This window comes from Colossoma macropomum, unplaced genomic scaffold, assembly GCF_904425465.1.
Source record: "Colossoma macropomum unplaced genomic scaffold, Colossoma_macropomum, whole genome shotgun sequence".
Lineage (NCBI taxonomy): Eukaryota > Metazoa > Chordata > Actinopteri > Characiformes > Serrasalmidae > Colossoma > Colossoma macropomum.
In genome coordinates, this window is record NW_023494806.1 from 25,660,368 (window position 1) to 25,679,875 (window position 19,508).

Genomic DNA, 19,508 nt, shown 5'->3' on the forward strand with positions numbered 1-19,508 from the left:
CAGCATATTACTGCATCGGACATCGTCTGGGCTAATTTGCACTCCTCTGTAATCTTAAGTTGTTTCTGACTTATGCAGTCGAACATCATTAATACCTAAGTGAATGACTATCCTACGGCTAGCTAGCAGCTTCAGGTTCTGAGTTTTGTTGTTTTGTTGTTCAGATGTTCTGTTGTATTCACTCTAAACTTGCTAAGAGTTTATCTGTCTGACCATAGCCTAATGCTGTCTGCTGTCTCATTTGTGTACTGTATGTATGCAGATTGTGGCTTGTTTTGGAGTTACTTTTACAACTGTGCTATAGAAGTCCTCCGAAAATAATATGCCACATATGGCCAACGGATTGTGGACATATGACCATCACACCTGTGTGAGTATATAAAGACATGGTTTGATGAGTTTGGTGTAAAGGAACTCCAGTAGCCTCCACAGAGCCCTGACCTCAGCTCCACCAAGCGCCTTTGGAGTGGGGTTGGATGAATGTTGAACGAGAAGGCCCCGCTCTTCACCGAAGATTGGAGACTATTTTAACCACAAGGTGGGTTGGGGGGGATCAAATCCATATTAATGCCCAGGATGTCCAATAAGCTCATACATGTGCCATATGTCCACATACTTTTGGCCATATGGTGCAAGTTATTTGCAAAAGTCATCTACAGCACAGTTGTAAAACAGCAGGCTATGTGCAGACGGATAAAGTGTTACCAGGTTGATTGCAAGCTTAGAGTGAATAAAAAAGGTTGGTTATTGTTATATAATATGTTGTAAGCTTGCTTTAGGATGCGTCTGACATGGCTGATGACCTCACTGTTTCCATGTGGTTGGTTATATCAAATTTGATTTCATGATGTTTCAACCGCACAAACTATTTATTTGTCTTTGTTTTATTATTAGATATAAAATAATATGAATAGAAATGCAAAGGTCTTGTAGAACGTACCTTCATAATAGTACTTAGACTGCCATGTAAGTTTGTTTTTCTTTTTTTGGACCTTACACATGGAGTAAAATCGTTTTTGAGAGCAAAGCAGAAAGTCTGCTGCTATGCCCTTTATTAAAGACCTTTTGTTTTATTGTAAATATGATTTAGAAAAGAGTAGGTCATTTGTATTTGAAAGAATGTTGTGCAAAAGGAGGTATAATCCTTGCATTTTTAAATAGTTGGATGTGAAATACCTAATAATTGACAGATGACGAACTGCACCTTTTTTTGACATTAATTATTTCTTTGTTGCAGCATTTGAGAGTTTCTAGGAAGTAAAGTAATCCCATCACAGTTTGAGAAAAATAATAAATAATTCCTTCACTAATAATGCTAATGATGGAGACAGCACCCATCTATGGGGCATTTCTATGCAGCAGCTACTAGGGTACTAATGAAAGGAAGTGAGAAGGTGCATAATCTGGGTTTTATTGCTGAAAAAAACCTCTCACCACTGCAAAGATACAGGACTGTAAGCCTGGAGTTTAGTAGTGGGTTATCTGTCTGCTATTCTTCCTATGTACCAGGCTACTGTCTTGGGAGGGAAAAATTAGATTAAAATATACAAACAAAGCTAGTTATCATAATGTAATATAGTGTCTAGTAAAAATGATAAACACCTTTCTTGATTTTTTCTCAAAACTATTGAAACGTATATTTGAACCTATGAAGAGGAATTCCAGAAGTCTTCCGGGAGTAATAGCTAGGGGGTGCTGTGACCTAACATAGTGACTCTGCATGTTTTGGGGTGCACTGTTGCTGTGACTGCTTAGACCTACACTATGATCACACACAGCCACATGGGTCGCAAGCTTGAAAACAGACAGAGGGAACTGGCTATGGCACAGGGATTCCAGCAGAGACAGTGGCAAGAATGAGTATATTCTCAGAGTAAACCAAATGTCAAAAATACTTTTATAAAGACCATTTTATTGTAATTGATACTTTTTCTGACAAATAAGGCATTCTGAACAGACACTGACACAGTTTGCATAATCATGCAGTACTTTAATGGATTTGATGAAAAACTAACAGCACTTTCAAACTCAAAAACATTTTGTTTTTAAGATCTTCCGCATTTTTTTTCTTCAGTGCTCAGCATGTTCTCATGTTTTGACAGTAAAAGGAACTAAAGAGGAAACGGTTTGCCAGACCAGTATTTGAAAAATGGTCTCAGTAGAAATGACTTAGAAATTGTACTTTGAGAGTCCTGTTTAGTGTCCAGAGTAAATTTTGCCTCTGCAGGATTGGCACGACAGACGCAGCAGTTGAGTAGCCAGTCTGTGGTTGGTATGGTGACAGCAAGGGGTGAACACAGCAGTCTTGCCAGCATTTATTTTTCACCGTACTTCAAATGCGGCATGGCAGCGCACTGGCATAAACTCCACTATACCATGCCCTTTCTAACTGTGTTCCCCCTCTGAGCCTGTCAACCCTCTCTAAGCCACAAACATCAACATTTGGGGGGGGGGTTAAAAGATGAATGAACCCCCCCTACAGACGGCGGTGGCTTCTCACTGTGGAGTGCAGTGCCATTGGGGGCTGTGTTATGACTGGTGTGTGTTACACACGTATCGGTTAGCGCTTGTTGTTTCTCCATCTGGACGCCCATATAAAGGACTGTCATCTCAAAGGTCACTGATGAGCCCTGCAGACAAGTGTTGCTGGCGGTCGTCTGGGCAGGGAAGGGTCATCGGCTAGAACAAGAGTGAGGGAATGCCAGGCCCATGTTGGTTGGCTTGAGTCCTCTCTGCTGTCTGTGTTTCTGTGTCTGTGACAGTTTCCTTCTTCCCTCCCCCACCCACCACCCCATCACATTGTACTGTAGTCTTCCAGGGAAGCACCAAAAACATAACAAACAGTAAAACCTAAATGACTCTGAAAAACCTTTGAAAGGTAGTATTATTCTGATTGCCACAGAAACCGCAGATTTGTGAAAGTGTAGCTCGTGTACTTTTGATTAGGCCCATTGTTCTGCATTGCAGCAGTTTTATTTAACATTCAGTAAATCAAATATCTAAAGGTGTACTTTATTAGTGTATTTTTGGAAAGTACATTACTCATTAATAAGAAAGGAATTCACTAAAATAAATGTTAATTAATCTGTAAACTAAAAAAGAGATCTCATTACTTTAACTTACTTCAGTTGTAGATATGCATCTGATTTGCTTAAGATGGTATGAATTCAATCCATTTGGCACAGTTGGTCTTAAAATAATATTTTAAAAAGCATTTTTATGCTAAGAAAAATTGTGTTTTTACATGCATTGCTTTCTCAATGTCAGTTGTACTGTGGAAAATTAGACATATTAAATATTAGGGATGGGCATTTTGGTCAATATTCAAATAATACCATAACACAACAAGTACATGACTCATAAAGCTGCAGGCTACACACCAGGTGCACTAGAGACATTGCTGCCACTCAGCTACCTAATATTACTGCATATTAAACTCAGACCCAGACAATAAATCCATAGCCGGTGAAGTTTTTTATACACTGAGAAATGTGTCAATCTATAGTTTTATAGAGTATATAGATAACCTTTATAGATATGCAGGCAAGTATATTTTTATCTAAAATATGACAAATTTACTGAATAATGTTGAAAGTTTTCCATTAAATTTTCATTCAGTTAAAAATAAAATTTCATTAAAGTGTGAAATGAACTTGAGTTTCTTGTTTATCAGCAGTCTTCTGTGATGCTTCTCATGTGCTATAGCTGTGGTCGTGTAGTCTGGTACCGGACACAAGAGACCCTCTGACGGCATGGCGCAGAGCTTAGCCGGCTGCAGTAGCAGAGATTTTTCTTGGGACTAAACACATAAGAAATTCTGCTCTCTTCAGTATGAAAATGTGTAATGTTAGAAGCTCATTTGCATGACAAAAAACTAATTTACTATTTAATTTTTTAAACTGTCATGACTTTTCATATATTAGAAAATCTCGACTTTATTGTTCAAATTACTGAATGATTACAATAATCAGTCACATTATTGTAAAGAATGTGATGGAATAAAAATTAATCTAACATAAAAGTACATTTCAGTATATTAATCAACAGCACTTTCATGGTTATTAATGGTTTCCTTATTAATTAATGGTTATTGGCTCCTTTTTTGTTAATATACTTTTTATGGTTTTGTTTCAATTTCTAAATAGCTAAATCATGAGATAAACAGCACAATTGACTTGTGATTATGGAAAGTTAGTCAGTATCCAAGCTAATTTAATCACAGTATTTTCCATGCTATGGAATTATTTTCGTCAGACTTGTTTTGGCATGACCCAAAGCAGTTTTTCTCTGTGCTGTGATTGGTGACAGCCTGGGCATTTTGATATTTGTTGGTCATAACCAGCATAAGTTTCCGAAGTGCCAGATAGTTTTTTTCAAGTAAGCTTCTCTCTGCTTGATCAGCATAGTCAAGCATGCCACCAATGTTCAGGGTGGGGACCTGCCCTGCGTTGATGTGTTTGATTCCAGATATGCTGTCTCCAGATCTGTGAAAGATGAGCCTCATGCATGTGGGCCTACTTTAGAGAGGGGTGTGTGTTGGCTGAGGCTCGTGCAGGATGCAGCACTGCACCCTGAATGGTGTACTTTGCTCACATCTGTCTCTCAGCAGCAGATACTTATAAGCCATACAGCTCTGATTAGCAAACTGTTTAATAACTCCGGGTTATTAACCATTGCATATGTGCCACAGCAGTACAACTAATCAAAGACATGCTTTCTGGTAACAGTCTTTCCTTGTAGCACAATTTGTCAAAGTATGAACATAACATCTGACAGAATTTAATAAGATGATCTTTAAAAAATGATCTTTTTTTCCTCTTTAATATTGAGCTGACAGAGCACTCAATTGTATTTTGTAGCCTTCTGCAATGACAGTATTGCAAAGACCAACATCACAATAACAAATAACAAATGATACCTTAAGGTTCTTGGTGATTTAGTGAGTGTTTAATGCACACAACTATGGTGCAATATGTGGCTTTGTAATTGCAGTACTAGTAATTTGGCCATATTGTGCAGCCCTACACCACTGGCTCCCTTCATGAGAGCAGAGGCCCAAGAATGCCACTGTCAAAGCACAGACAAAACCCCAGCGACGGGTGAGATATTTGTGGGGAATGGCATCATGGCCTCCATGCAGACACTTAGCTCTGTTTCCGCAGTCTCGGAGGGCAAACGAGTGAAATGTGAGCCATGTCTGTCTGCGCGGTGCTTCCCTCTCTCTTGCCCCCTTGTTTATTAGCTCTAAAAATACAAGGCTGGTCCTCTAAAATAGAGCTTCTTATTGACAGACGGGTCGGCTGAATGAGCAATAGCTGGCTGCCTCATGTCTGCAGGACAGCCCCCCGCAGTCGTAGTCAGCTCCTCAGTCTCTTGAGGATTAAGCCTCTCACTTACTCCATGCCCATAACCTGCCCAAAGTGGTCACCGTGGCCACTGCTGACCACTCATCTCCAGAGCCAGTGGAGGGCGAGCTGCGTTCCTTTTCTCCTGAGAGAAGTTAAACAGCTATCCCCTCCTCTTTTTTTCAAATTGCAAAGGGCAGACGGGGTTCCCCACACTCCACTGAGGGGTCCATTCAGGAGAAGTTGGCAGGCGGCTGAGTTGTTTTTGCGGCGGGGCATTGTTCTGTGTTGGTTTGGCCAGGTCCAAAGCTTCAGTCTTGTGGCATTGCTGAGTGGATTTGGCCCAGCTGTGTTCTCTCGTCTGCCGCTGTGGGTTCTAGTGCTGTTAGATCTTTGTTTCTCTGCCAGGGTCTGGAGCTCAGCCAGGTCTCCTAATTACATCAGCCATTTGATGTCTTGACAACTTTTTTAAATCGAGAGGTGGGCAGGTGGGGGGTTATCTTTTAACCCTTTTAACAGCTGCATTTTTTTCTAAAAATGTAGCTCTACGATTTTACTGCGGATATCAGTTTTGGATATTTATGAACCCAAATGCTCTCATTTACATAAACCCACCAAAAAAAAAATTTGGTCTTTTCTCTTTGAGGATGTGGAGCACAAGAACCTTTGTCCCCTTTTATTCTGTATATATGTGTATGTGAACACTTTTGGAGGGTATATTTGATAATAGACCATCCTACAAATGGCCATTGCTACACAGCATTTTAATGCTAAAACAGCATTTTAATAAGAATCGTGCTTTTCATGCAAAGACAGATACTGTTCTCATGATATTTTAGAAACCCTCTCTTCAAACCTCATACTTGTTTTAACCCTTGAAATTGTAAGGGTTTGTATGTGATATCACCTGTCAGGTCCTCCTGCTTATAACTATATAACCTACATTTTTGTTTTGTAGTAGTTACCAGACAATTTATAGTAGTTTCTGGATCAAAGTCTTAGGACTAATACCGGCATAATAAGCTTACCATTTGAGGGCCAATTCAAGTAGGACAATGCAACTGAATTTTGAGATGTCTTGAAAAGTAGACAGGTCCCTCTTAAGCAAAACTGTTCTGTCACTGTGTGGTCAGCTAGAATTGTGAATGTCTGGTCTCAAAGGAGTCTAGCTTGGCTCAGTGGCCAAGGGGTCAGAGTTCCAGGACGTGTCTTTAGCGTCTGCTGTAAATTTATCATCCCCTTTTGTGCACTGTAAGTGAAGGGGAGTTAGTGGGGGGTGAGAATGGGCAGTGGCATCTCATATCACAGGACCTCCAGGCACTTGTCCAGATGTCCAGGTCGGCGTGTGACAAAGCGGAAGCATGTGCTCCTGACTGACTGATCATGTGTGCCGTATGGGTTCTGAGGGCCTGTGAAAGCGATTAGTGCTTTTTGGGGTGAAAGAATACCAAAGGGAAATCACACATCATCTGTCTTTATGCTTTGTTGCCTTAAGATCACATCTACAAGAATAGATGAAATGTATATAATTTGGAGTTCTTAGGTTTTTGTTGCAGTGATGGTGATAGAAACCAGGATTTACAATGCCCAGACCACAAATGAAGCTGTTTTATTTACTAAATAAAATGACCAGTGAACCAACATGTGTAATGTAAAGTTGATAATGGTAAAACAGTGATAAATCTGAAAAACAAATTCTTAGGGTATTACTTTGCCTTACAAGACCCTGTCTGTACATCTCGAATAGGTTTAAAAAATGTATGTTTTATACCAAAACCTTGTCTCAAAACTATCGTAAAACAGTGTCTCAGGAGTCAAGCAGTGTTTTTGTAATCAATTCATGTAATAGTTTCTTGTGATGAAGCTTTTACAGGCATTAAATTTATCAAGCGCCTGGTTCCTGTCACCACTTCTGTAAACAATATGTGCTCCGCAAGTTTCTCTAGAATGGTGCATTTAATAACATACCACAATAAATTAGAGATGCACCAAAACCACTTTTCCCCTTCTGATACCAATACCTGATCTTTGAGAATTGGCCGCTGCCTAACCTAACTAGCTTATCTGTCTAACCTATTTTGATCAAAGTAATATTTATATATAATGGATTATATATTTATAGTCCAACAAATTGAGGTGCTTAAGACTAACATATTTTTGCAATTAGTATTTACTCTCATATAATAAGTACCATAAGAACCATATTTGGGTCAATGACAAAATGTTATTAAAAAGGACATAATGTGCATTTTTATATTTGCATTTATGCATTTGCATTTACATCTATATGCATTGTTTGCACCATTTGAATGACTGGTTGTGCCACCTGACATTTCAGACTAATTTCAAATTAAACTGGCACCTACTTAGACACCTGTAGAAACCTTTGTCCTTGAGCTTGCGTTTATACTTACATTTTTTTAAATAAGTAAACATTATTATAATAATTACACATTCACATGGTTTTTCCGAGGTCATAGCACCTGACATGGTAAATTGAACCAATTCTAACCATGACTCAAAAATGGCATTTTTTCCAAAATTTGCTACAAAAGGGCTACTGACCTTAGCATTGTACCATGAAGGTCACTTGGGGTTTTCTTTATGATGCAATACTATGGCCCCTTCTTTTGTAAAAGCATGTAAAAATAAAAGTCTTTATTTTTGGATGTGCCGCTTCACGTTAGAGGAAGTGAATTGAGTACTATTAAAGTTGCCTTATTTAGCAACATGGTTTTGAGTTTTCAAAGATAAAAGCATGCCAAACTATTTTATTTAGTTTGTAGGACACAAAAATGCATGTCAATGACTCATTTAACAAATTAATTAAATATTTATTGTTATTATTGATTTTATTAAAACAGAACTGAACAATACATAGATAAACCCGTGATCGTACACGTATACTTGCAGCAGCTTCTCTGGCACGGCAGCAATGGTGCTAAATGCTGTTTCACATCCGAATTTCCCAAGTCATTTGTCTCATGCATGTGTCTTGTTCACTCACGCTACATCTCTGAGCATCAAAGTTCAGCAAACTGTCAGAAGTTGTGGTTGAGCTGCAGATTTTTTGGCTTTGTTGAGGCACACAGTGGACACAGGCCCCGCTAGCGGGCTGTTATGATAAGGGCTAAACTAAGGCCAAAGGCTAGCATTACCCCAAAAGACAGGTGATTCCTTCCGTATGTCTCCCTTTCCTTCGCTGCCTCAGTAACAAACTGGACTAACATTAACCTAGACTGAAACTAACTACACAGTGGGAAATGAGTGATTACTGAAAGAAGGATGGCTCAGCCTTTGAGGTAAAGGGTTCCTGATAGCGTGTTATAAGTTTCACAAATACACTTTTTGTATGTTGCATTATGTGGTGTATTTGTGACACATCAGTGAAACCAATAGCTTAGGAAGCATTCCAGCTGATAGCCACTACTATTACCTTTCCACTAGCATTACAGATGTTGCCATGAGCATTTTTACTGCTATGTGTCAACTCACATTGTCGACGTGTTGTTAAGTCTACTAGCGCGCATGCACGCGTCAGAAATTTCTTTGTAGTGCCGGTCATAGGTAAAGGAATTCACATCGCCAATACCAATACCACATACAAGTGTCAGCATCAGCGCTGATATGTAAATAGTATTAGTATCGATGCAACTCTACAAAAATTTAAATTTTTTACATATTTTAAAGTTTTAATTATACAGAAATCTTGAAAGTTGTGGAATAATGAAACCACGTTACAGAGTAAATGAGTTTTGTTGAGTTTTGTTAATATAACTATTGCTGTAAATAAATAAAGAATTGAAAATGCAGTATAGATGTTTGTATCAGGAAGAGGTCTGAAAAGAATAACAGCTACGGTATAACACAAAAAATACATTTTTATGCATGTAATAAAGTTAGTTATTAGAATATAGCAGTGATATTTCTTGTATATACAAAGCCCACTCCCAACCACATACATCATGAAAAAGGTTCATGAAAATGGCATTTAATGTGTTTCAGAATTAAACCTTTCAAATACACTGATATCAAATTTGTGTTTTGCTCTTTGCCACTTTCATTTTGTAATTTAATTGACTAATTTGCTACAAAACAAGCCCGCCTTGCCCAAGCTGGTCTTATCCTGCTAATAAAAGAGTTCTCTTTTTAGTTCTGGATACTGATCTCTGCACACTAGCTTTAAACCTCCCATTCACGGTTCACACTGCATTTGCCTCCTAATGTCTCCCAGCAGGCCTGTAGTCAGAGACAGTAATAGGTCTACTGCCATAAGGACACAGTCTTATAATGCTGTCTTTCTGCTCTGTGCTCTCTCTCACTTTCAATCTAGTGAAATTTTAAAATTGTCTAGGAAGAGTGTGTTAGCTTGTGGCTATGGTAAAGCTTGTTCTGATTTCATGCCAAACCTCTGCATGTTTTTTGTGTTGCCAGTCCATTTTTGTCTATTACTTCATTAGTTTGTGTAAACGATTACCAGTCATTAGGGTACATGGTTGTCATCAGGGTGCATGGGAGTTACTTGTGTCTCCAATGCAGTAAACCAGGAGTTCCAAACCTAAATTTGTAATCTGTATTGAGTTCAGTGTACTGAGTTACAGTGAAATGTGCCAAAACATTGGGAGTACATATAACCACTATGACCACTATGAGCGCAAGTTTATGTAAGCTTTTTATATGTATCATGTAAAGAAACATGAATTTGTTAAGTATTCAGTTCCAAAACATTGCAGATTGTGGTAAATTCATTCATTGTTCATTGTTTCTTTTGATTTATTTTGTCTTTTTTCTTTTTAGTGTCTTCGAACACTGTGCTGTAAAGGTCCCCCCTCTCCTAGACCAGAATATGATGTGGTGTGCATTGGACTCAGTGGTGCTGGTAAAACCGCTCTGCTTTCTCGGCTCTGCAGCGAAGGCATTGATGGCATTGTGCCAACCACAGGTAAAGTTATAAATCATCTGTCATAGCAGTCAGAATACTGCAACTAGTTTTATTATATCACTGCTGTCAGAACCAAACCTCGTATTTCCAAAATGGTAACTTTACATTTATACACTGATGGACCAAAAATCATGGGACAGAAACTAGTATTGTGTAGGACCAGCGAAGTTCGGCAACTCAACATGGCATCAATTCCACAAGATGTCTGGAGAAATGTTGAGTTGTGCCATCTGGATAGCTGTTTGCAGCTCTGTGGTATTTGTAGATGCAGGATCCTGGGTGTGAATGGACCTCTTCACACCATCCCTTAAATGCTTGATTGGGCTCATACTGGATGAATGTGCAGGCCATGCCATTTGTGGGTTCTCTCCAGAATGGTCCTTGAGCCAGTTCTGGTCAACTTGGGCCTGATGGCATGATGCATATCTTGCTGGAATATCCCATCACTGAGGGGGAACATGAAATTCATGCAGGGCTGCAAATGGTCACCAACCTGTACTGAAACATATCGATCACCAGTCAGTGACGTTTGTGCAGACTAGTGGACCCAACCCATGTCATGAGGGAGAACACACCCCACACCAGTATGGAACCACCACCAGCCTGTACAGTGCTTTGTTGACAACTGTGATCCATGGCTTCATGGGGTCCGCACCACACACAAACCCTACCATCAGGTCATGATCATTTGGCACCTGTGGGTGGCCACTGCACTTTCCATCTGGCTCCCACTATCATGCCTCGTTCGAGATTCGATAATTCACATTGTCTTGCCTTTAGCACATTGGCCAGTATTCAGCCTCACTCACAAGATAACACCTCGCAACTCATACAGGTGTGGGTGTTCCTAATCCAACCCCTGAGGTAACGCCAGTCCATAATCAATTTACAAGCTGCTATCCCATGAAATTTTTGGCACTTCAGTGTGTACATATCTGTACATATAGATACCTGTGCAAAAAAAAATCATATTTTATATATATATATATATACATAGCCAACACAGTAGTGTGAAGCAGTGGCTTCAGTGTGGGCTGTCATTACAATAATGCTTATTTTCGCCAGCTGTATTTCAATACCAAGCTTTCAATTCTGGATTCAATACTGCTTACAGCAGCTGTACATAGACGAGTACATTTGAAACGAGTACATTAGAACTGTTAAGACATACAAATAACATATTCCTTACTTTGTTTTACAGTTTTTAGTGAGTTCTTCTTCAACTTCAGGCCTTACTCTCAATGTTATTAAGCTTCTTAAGCTCTATTAAGGCAGTAATTTTTACAGACTTTACGCTCCCGCTTCAGTAAAGATTCCAGCTCCTTTTACCTTCCATAAAACGAGCAGTACAAAGAACTTCAGGTTATATTTTCCCATGTTTCCCTGTTCCACATGTTGGTGACAGTTAAATATGGATGCACTTGAAGAAGTGTTTACATGTGTTCCCTGTGGCTAAAATCAAGCCAGTATAACGTTATTGTCCTGTCTCATGCGTCCAACACAGAACATGTAAAAATTACAGAAAAAATTAGATTTTTTGAAAAGTTTGATTTTAAGAGGTGAAGTTGACTGTTTGCCATGAATTCCCAAGCTAATGGTGATGCTAATGACGCGTTGAATTTTCTAAAGACAGCAAGGTAAATGGTTAGGGTTAAAGAAATAATCGCTAAATTAAATGTTTTAACATTTTATAGTTTTCTCTCGAGAAAAAGCAGTGCGTAAATCAAGTAGCCACTCCCATCTCTGTCGTTTATATCAGATTTCTTATCATGCATGAATAAACCTTCCAGACATCTTATGGTATACTGGCATTACCTCACCTCCCAGTGGAAAACTAATACCATCTGAATAGGGCTGTTTGCTATTTGAGCTATCAGCCGAGCTGATCAGCCAAGCCAAAGTTAAACTATATCATATGAATTATGTTCAGTTTGATTTCAGACATTTCATAAACAAGCAGTTTGTGACTTCAAACATATACATTAACATTAGCAATCATTACGTGCATTCATGGATTCACTGCAGTTCTAGGTTTCTTGCTCTGTCAAAACTCAATTGAAAATGACAAGATAATGCACAGTTTATTAATTTCTTTTTAATTCAAAACTAGACACACCTTTTTTCAGATACCTGAAGTAAGCTATTCAAATACTAAAATTTGTTTGGATATATATGCATTCCATTGACCATCCTCTAGCAGCTATTTCAACCCTTACGTTAATGGTCTATACACCTCTGTCATTCTTTGCAAACTTTTATTTAGGTCCATGTTATTTTTCAGTATTGGAGTACTTAACCTTTGGTCCTAGAATTTTTTTTGGTACTGGATAAATCTTAAAAAGCCCTGGACTTTGAAAATAGTTAAAGTGTATGAACCCTGAAATAGTTTTGCCTATTCCTATGAAACAATGGATCAGATCAAAATTTACACCAATAATGAATTGCATGAATTGTCTTGCTGCAGCCGATAAATTGAAACCTTAGGTTTTTGTTCTAACTCCGTGTTTTGGGAATGTGTTTGTGTTTGTGTCCATACACAAGCATTCATTTTAAAGCACAGAAAGGGAGTACTGATATGGCAGTCAAGTGGCATTAGCAATCTAGTTATCTATATATATCTTTGCCACAAACCCATTTATCTTTAATCATGTGTGTAATATGTTTGAAATGCAGTACAAACTTATAATACTAAAAGAAACCTCCAAAAAACCCTAAAAAAACTCACTTCAACTCGCATAACTTTCCCATGTCTCTGCCTTGTAATTTAAACCAAATGCTACAACTAATGCTGCAAACCATCTCAATGAAATTATGAGGAACCCTGCGGATGTAGTGCATTGAGCCAGCTTTTCAAGCTTCTTCTGTGGCATTCATCAAACTTTCCCAGCGCTCCAGAACCTCTGCAATATCTCAGCTTTGTCACCATGTGTTCTGCAGCCTCTCGGAGCACTGAAAGCTGCTTCATATCGCTTCTCCCTTTCAATGCCCAGTTACCTCAGTGGCCTATTGAAGAGAACTGCTTTACTTTACGGTTTTGAGTGTCTCTTGACGTGCAAAGGACCCCTGTCTATGTGTATGTGTGTCAGTGTGTGTGGGTGTGTGTGCATGCGAGTTGTGAATGGTCTGCTGTTTGCCACATGTACTTTCTTTCTCATGACAAGAAATGTTGATTACATTAGCTCTTTAGGCAACAGTTTGGTGTATTACAGGATCATAGTCTCGTCTTAGCCTGTCCCATTTTTTAACATTACTTCCTTTTTTAATGAGAAATGTTGTAGTTAGTCTTTTGGTGACTGTGTGCAGAAACTGTCATTCATTATGCATGCTTGCATCATGTGTATGTAAAATATACATACACACACACCTGAACTGAAATTATTGTTACTTCTTGTCTAGTATATGAACACCTGTCTTAAGCTTAGTGCTGGACAATTTTCAAAAATTAATTCGGTTAATCTGAACGGATGTTTTCACGCTATTTGGATTTTCGGTATGGTACGAAGGAAAAACATATCTTAACTCAATAAGTGCTGCCTCCCACAGATCTACTTGCTGCGGAGAAAAAAAAACAAACAAGATGGAGGCAGGCAGCAGGAGTGAGCTTGTAATAAAGAAAGGTGGATATATCATTTCAGTGATATGGAATTGGTACAAGTTTGAAATGTCAGGTGTTGAACAAATTCATGTGTAAGTTGTGTCAAAAGTCATTTGCAACCAAAAGCAGCATTACGACAAATCTGTTCCAGCACTTGCGACGCGAACACCTGGTGGATTGGGAGCAAAGTGTGAAACAATGGGATGAAAATATGAGCTGCCCTTCGACACTCAAAGCTCCCGCTAAAAGACAGCTAACATTAGGTGCATCATTTTCTAGTGCTGTCCCGTATGATAATCATAGTCGTGTGTCAGTAGTTATGCAGACTTGTATGTCTTTCCTAAGCTTCCAAGAAGCCAAGGCATCTTTGAGCCCTTGGCTTATTACTTCACCAGTATGGTTGTCTGGGAAGCGGCATGTTAGGAAGCAAACACTTTGCAGTGTCCAGTGTTCTCTGATGTAGTGAATCCTTAGACTCATGCATGGTTCTACTTTACGACTGCTCTAGAGGTCTGTCATGGTAGCCTAAAACAGTGCTTTCCCCAACTTCTCTGCTACTCTTTCATGTATAGCATTATTCAGACGGGGCAGCACTGTATCCCCAAAATGTTTATATTGTTACCTGCCAGAGGGCATGTCTCAAGCCTGAAACAGTAGATAGGCTTGTGTTCCTTTCAAGAAATTTGTAAAGAACTGCTTTATGTGATGGTGATTTTCATATTTTGCACTTTTCCTTAACTGAAATGTAAGAAAATTATGTTTGCACATTATTAAAAGTGAAAGTTGCTTGCTATTCATAAAAGGAAATAGCTAATTTAACCTCTCGTTTTTCCCTTTTTTTTTTTTACAAATGCTGTTGTGCTTACACAGTTTTGAGTCCCTTGAAAAGGATATTTAAAAGTAACCATTATTTGTGCAGTTTGATCATTATAGATGGTACTGTTTATTACTATTTTATCACATCTACAGTCCATTCTAATAAAAAACTTATTTTCAATCGCATTATGTAAGAACTAAGAAAATTTAAATCATAATCGTTAAAACAATTGAAAAATCAAGATTTTTTTCCCAGTATCGTCCAGCTCTACTTAAGCTCTGCCTTGTGAAGCTGGAACAGTGAAAGATATTTACCTTTGCCAGGGGTTCACTAGGTTAATCTTTCTATGGGAAGGCTTTGGGTAGGTTTACACTGTATGCTTTTTTGCGAACGGGTCTTCAGAAGGTGTGTTTTCCTCACAGTTTTTGCACAGACACCTATGCAGGACGCATAAAACACGAGGCACCCAGCATGGCTGTCTTTTGCATGGAGTACTGTAAGTGCTCTGAGTTGATGTAGCGGTCAACCAGCCTACATTATTGGCATATTTCTGAGCTAACCATTTAGATCAACAGGAAGGCGTGCCTTGAGTAACAGTTGTAATGGAGGAGGGCTTTAGTTGCTGAATATAGAAAAACTGTATGTTAACAGAAATTATCATGACTTTTGGTTAGTTTAGCTTGTTTTAGCTAGCAGCACTTTATAGTAGATCACTTTGTAAAAGGGCAAATGCCAGAGCTTTCTGCCTATACATATCAAAAGAATAGCAAAGCTTGTACAGATGATTGCTAGACCAAAAATTTAAACGAAAAATTAAGACACACTTTGCCAAAACCCAAACCAAAAACTCAAAATAAAGTATGTTTTTTCTTAATTTATATTTTGTTTATGCTTTTGAATAAACATGCCAAACATAAAAAAACAAGGTAATAAAGAAAACAAACTTTTATTAAACATATATTATATAATTTTAATAATACAAAACAATAATACAAAACAAGCAGACAATAACTGAAAACAGTTTATATAAAATAAACTTAATAAAATGATTACTGTATGTAGGCTACAGTATGTGCCATGAAATCTAACAATCTTGACAACAGAGAGCAGTTGGTCGTCCAAGGGAATGAATTCCGTTATTTTAATGTAATGTATTCTGCTGGATTTTTTCTTCATTTCAAAATCTGTGGCTACAAATAGTGTTGTTATGCTAGCAGGGACGTTCCTTTTAGCTGAATGTTCCTCTCTGGGGTTTTGCTGTATTCTGCATAGCTGTTCATAATAAAGAAATATTTCTTATTTCCCACTGTTGATTTCCCACTGTTCAAGCTGGTTAATGTGTCTGTGCTGACTGACATACATAGAAGAGTGAAGGAAATAAACACAGCTTTTTAAATAACCATTTCCTGTTTTAATTATCATTGAAATTGTTAAGTTTTTTGTTTGTTTTTTCTTTTCATCTAAAAACTGAAAATGCCACTTTTGATCATTTGATTCAAGTGATTTGTTTCAGTGGCTGAAATTTCGATGCACCTCTGGTTCACATGTTTTGCAAATGGTGTAAAAAATTCTAATTGTGTAAGAAAAAAAAAACAAACAGTAGAAATGGAATTACATGGTTTTATTATTTTGCCGCTCTCTGATAACAGACCCAGACTGAACTGAAGTCTTGCATGGCACATTTACAGTCGCCTGCTGTGAGTCTGATGAAACCTGCCGCATAAACACATCTTTAAAGTCAAAGGAGGACGTTAAGAGGCTCAATCTCATATGTTTTGGGTTGCATTAATCAATACCAAATGTCGGGCTTCTCTGTCTCTGCGTGTGTTGTTGTGAAATGAACACGGGAAGTGGTATCACTAACGAAATCTTTGCTTTTCCTCTTGACTGTGAACTCACAGTTTGTACTCCTTTGTCAGTGTGATATTGCTTTTCTTGATCTCGTTTCTGTAGATGTTGGGTCCTCTACACCAACACTGGCAGGAATCCAAACAAACATGGGCTTTCCTTTATCCGTTTTGTAAACTAAATATTGTCCTCTTATCTCTCCTAGGTTTCAGCATAAAGGCAGTGCCTTTCCCAAATGCAGTGCTGAATGTGAAAGAACTTGGAGGTAATGCAAACATGTACACAGTCATTATATTGCTGGTGTGTTTTCTAATGCTTTAATAATGATCTCTGTGACTGCTACCTTAATGTAGTCGTTCTCTCTACCACTTGGATGCGCAGAAGATTTTCGTAGTTTGATCCATGAGAAGCTGTTTTTCAGTGAAGAATCTGTTTACGGAGTAAAATTAAGACTAAGCTAAATCTGTGTCCAAAAAGACAACACTTAATCAAATTCAGTGTGTGTTTGCTCAGCTCAGAAATATTTTTCCCCTTGTGGTTCATACCTTTAGCAGAATGACCAGTAAAACTAAAGAGGCATAGAGGCGACAAGCATGCGACAGTAACTGTTGCACCTGCATTGTTAACTTATTTTTTTAATAAACCTAGATTCAAGATCAAGCAAATGGGATTTTCCATCAACCATGACTTCCTTGTTCCTTGTACATGGAAAAATTAATATGCCAGTTAAAGTAGCATAGTAAGCTGTTGTTGTCTGCATAAAAGTTTCTGGCTCATAAGGCATGTGAGTGGAGGAATGATGTGGGAAGATGCTTATTTTGATGGCTCAAAGAGGTGGACAGGAAGCTAAAGAGAGAGAAATACACTTCTGTTTCGAGCTACTAAGTATTGCTGAGCCCAGCCATTTATAAGAATGTTAGTAGTGAGGGCAGCATCAGGGTGATTTATGTGTTTTGTGGGATGCGGGGGACAGAACAGGTGCACTGTGTATCGTGACTAGAGGCCCGACTAAGCACAACAGAAACATCAGCCCCCTAGAACAAAAACAAGAGGAAAGTGGAACGCGGGACCACCATGGGGCGGCTTGACCAAAGTTGGTCACAACCAGAAACTTGTGCCGTGGAGCATGATATAATGGTCCTCCAGTAGGCTAGGTCAAAGACCCCAAGGGATGTTTTTACACGGACCGAAGCTTCCAGCGGCCTATGTGATGAGGCTACTATATCACCCAGAGCCTGTCACTGCTGCTTGAACTGATAGGGAACAAAGTAATTGAGAGGAGCAACTTTAGAAGTCATTTAAAATATGTATTTTTAGGCCTGCCCTCTGCTACTTTATAACTGTTGACTAAAGACTAAGGTCTCAGTCTCAGGTCAGCGTGTCTCAAATCAGCTGTGCTTTAAATGAGCACATGTCAGCAAATACCAGTTTTGATGAAACAAATGGGAGCCCAAGGCATTTCAATGAATGAGCAATATACATTTATTATTGCAAATCTAACAGCTCTAGTAATAATTTATATCAGGGTTGGGACACAGGAAGACAGAGTAATACTGCCATAATCCATAATCTGCGAAACCCTAGAAAAGAATAAGGGAGAACAGCCATAATTTCTGTCTAGCTTCTCCATACAGCACTGCATGCATTAAAAAGAATACGTAAACACAGACAATAACATAACAAACAAGACACCGGTGCTACTGGTGACTGGATTGCTTGAAGAAGAGGTACAATTATCATTTAGAAAAGGTTACATCATGGTCCATTGTTTCAAAGATCTACAAAAAAAAAAAAATTTGAACAAGTTTTCAGATACAGATTGAAACAGACTTGTCAAGTCCTACATTACACAGTTGATGAAAGTGGAGGTATTTTTTAGCCCATGAATATGCTAAACCTGTATCTGACAGCTTTGCCAGATAATGTCTGCTGCAGGACGAAGCTACGTGTCTTTCAACAGTGGACCAAAGCAAACACAACACAGCAACAGTTTACTGTTCAAGATGTTTGTGTGCTGACGAAATACAGAACACAGTGAGGTCTTCAACTGGCCAGGCGTAGGTAATATGACTCATTTAAAATGTCCTTCCTACAAATAGGTTAATTACTTCCATTTGACTTTAAAAGACTCATGCAGAGACCATTACAGCGTGTACTTGTTTCCAAACCCACAAAATCTTAAGTCTTTTCCTGCCACTGCATTGAAAAGATAATATAAAAAATGCAGGCTAAAAAGCCGTATTCAAAGTTTTTGGTGAAACAAATAAGGTATTATTCTTCAGAGAGAACTGAAGAGATATTTAATATTTTACGTTCTTAAAAACAAAAGCATTCTTTAGTTGCAAACGGCTATATACTCATTTCATGGAATGTTATTAGGCTAAGCCGGACAAAGAAACAGAGGAGTAGCTTTCTATCAGGCAGGCTGCCTCGTTTTGTTTAAATATTACAGAAGGTGAAAAAAGTTCTCTTTAAGCTAGACTGGCAGTTGAGGTGTTTAATATACCTGAGCAAACACTTTTGTGGCTGCATACTCTTACAGTTACCAGTTTATTGGTTACACCAACCTGAGCAGAGCATTCGTATGTAGAATGTCATCTATGAATGCATCACGTATCAGACTTTGTCTCAAATGGGCTGCAACAGGCAAAGACCATATCATTTGAAGTGAAGAAAGAAAGTGGAGCGTCTCCAGTGGGCATCAAAACTGGACTTTTTTGAGTAAAAAAAAAGTTGCCTAGTCAGATGAAAGTATGCTTTTCCATTGTGGTGATGATATTTCAGGGGAGTTCATGCTGTTTTAGACAGGGTTGCACCAGTTTTGCATTATTTTATGCTCTTCACTAACTGCTTAGCTGATACTTGTTAGTTTCAAACTTTTACTAAATTCTGTTGCACCACCAATCTGTAAGTCATGTCTTAACTAGTAATGGCTAACTAATGCATACACAGAGACTAAAC

The 19,508-nt window shown here is 38.5% G+C and overlaps 1 protein-coding gene across 1 annotated transcript in view; it reads left to right on the top strand.

Moving 5' to 3' along the window:
- Positions 1-19,508, top strand: part of arl15a (ADP-ribosylation factor-like 15a) — a 101,837-nt gene that overhangs the window by 22,631 nt on the left and 59,698 nt on the right. Inside the window, exons 2-3 of the mRNA XM_036598177.1 lie at positions 10,143-10,287; positions 16,753-16,812. Coding sequence (XP_036454070.1) covers positions 10,143-10,287; positions 16,753-16,812 — 205 coding nt within the window. The remainder of the gene's footprint in view (positions 1-10,142; positions 10,288-16,752; positions 16,813-19,508) is intronic.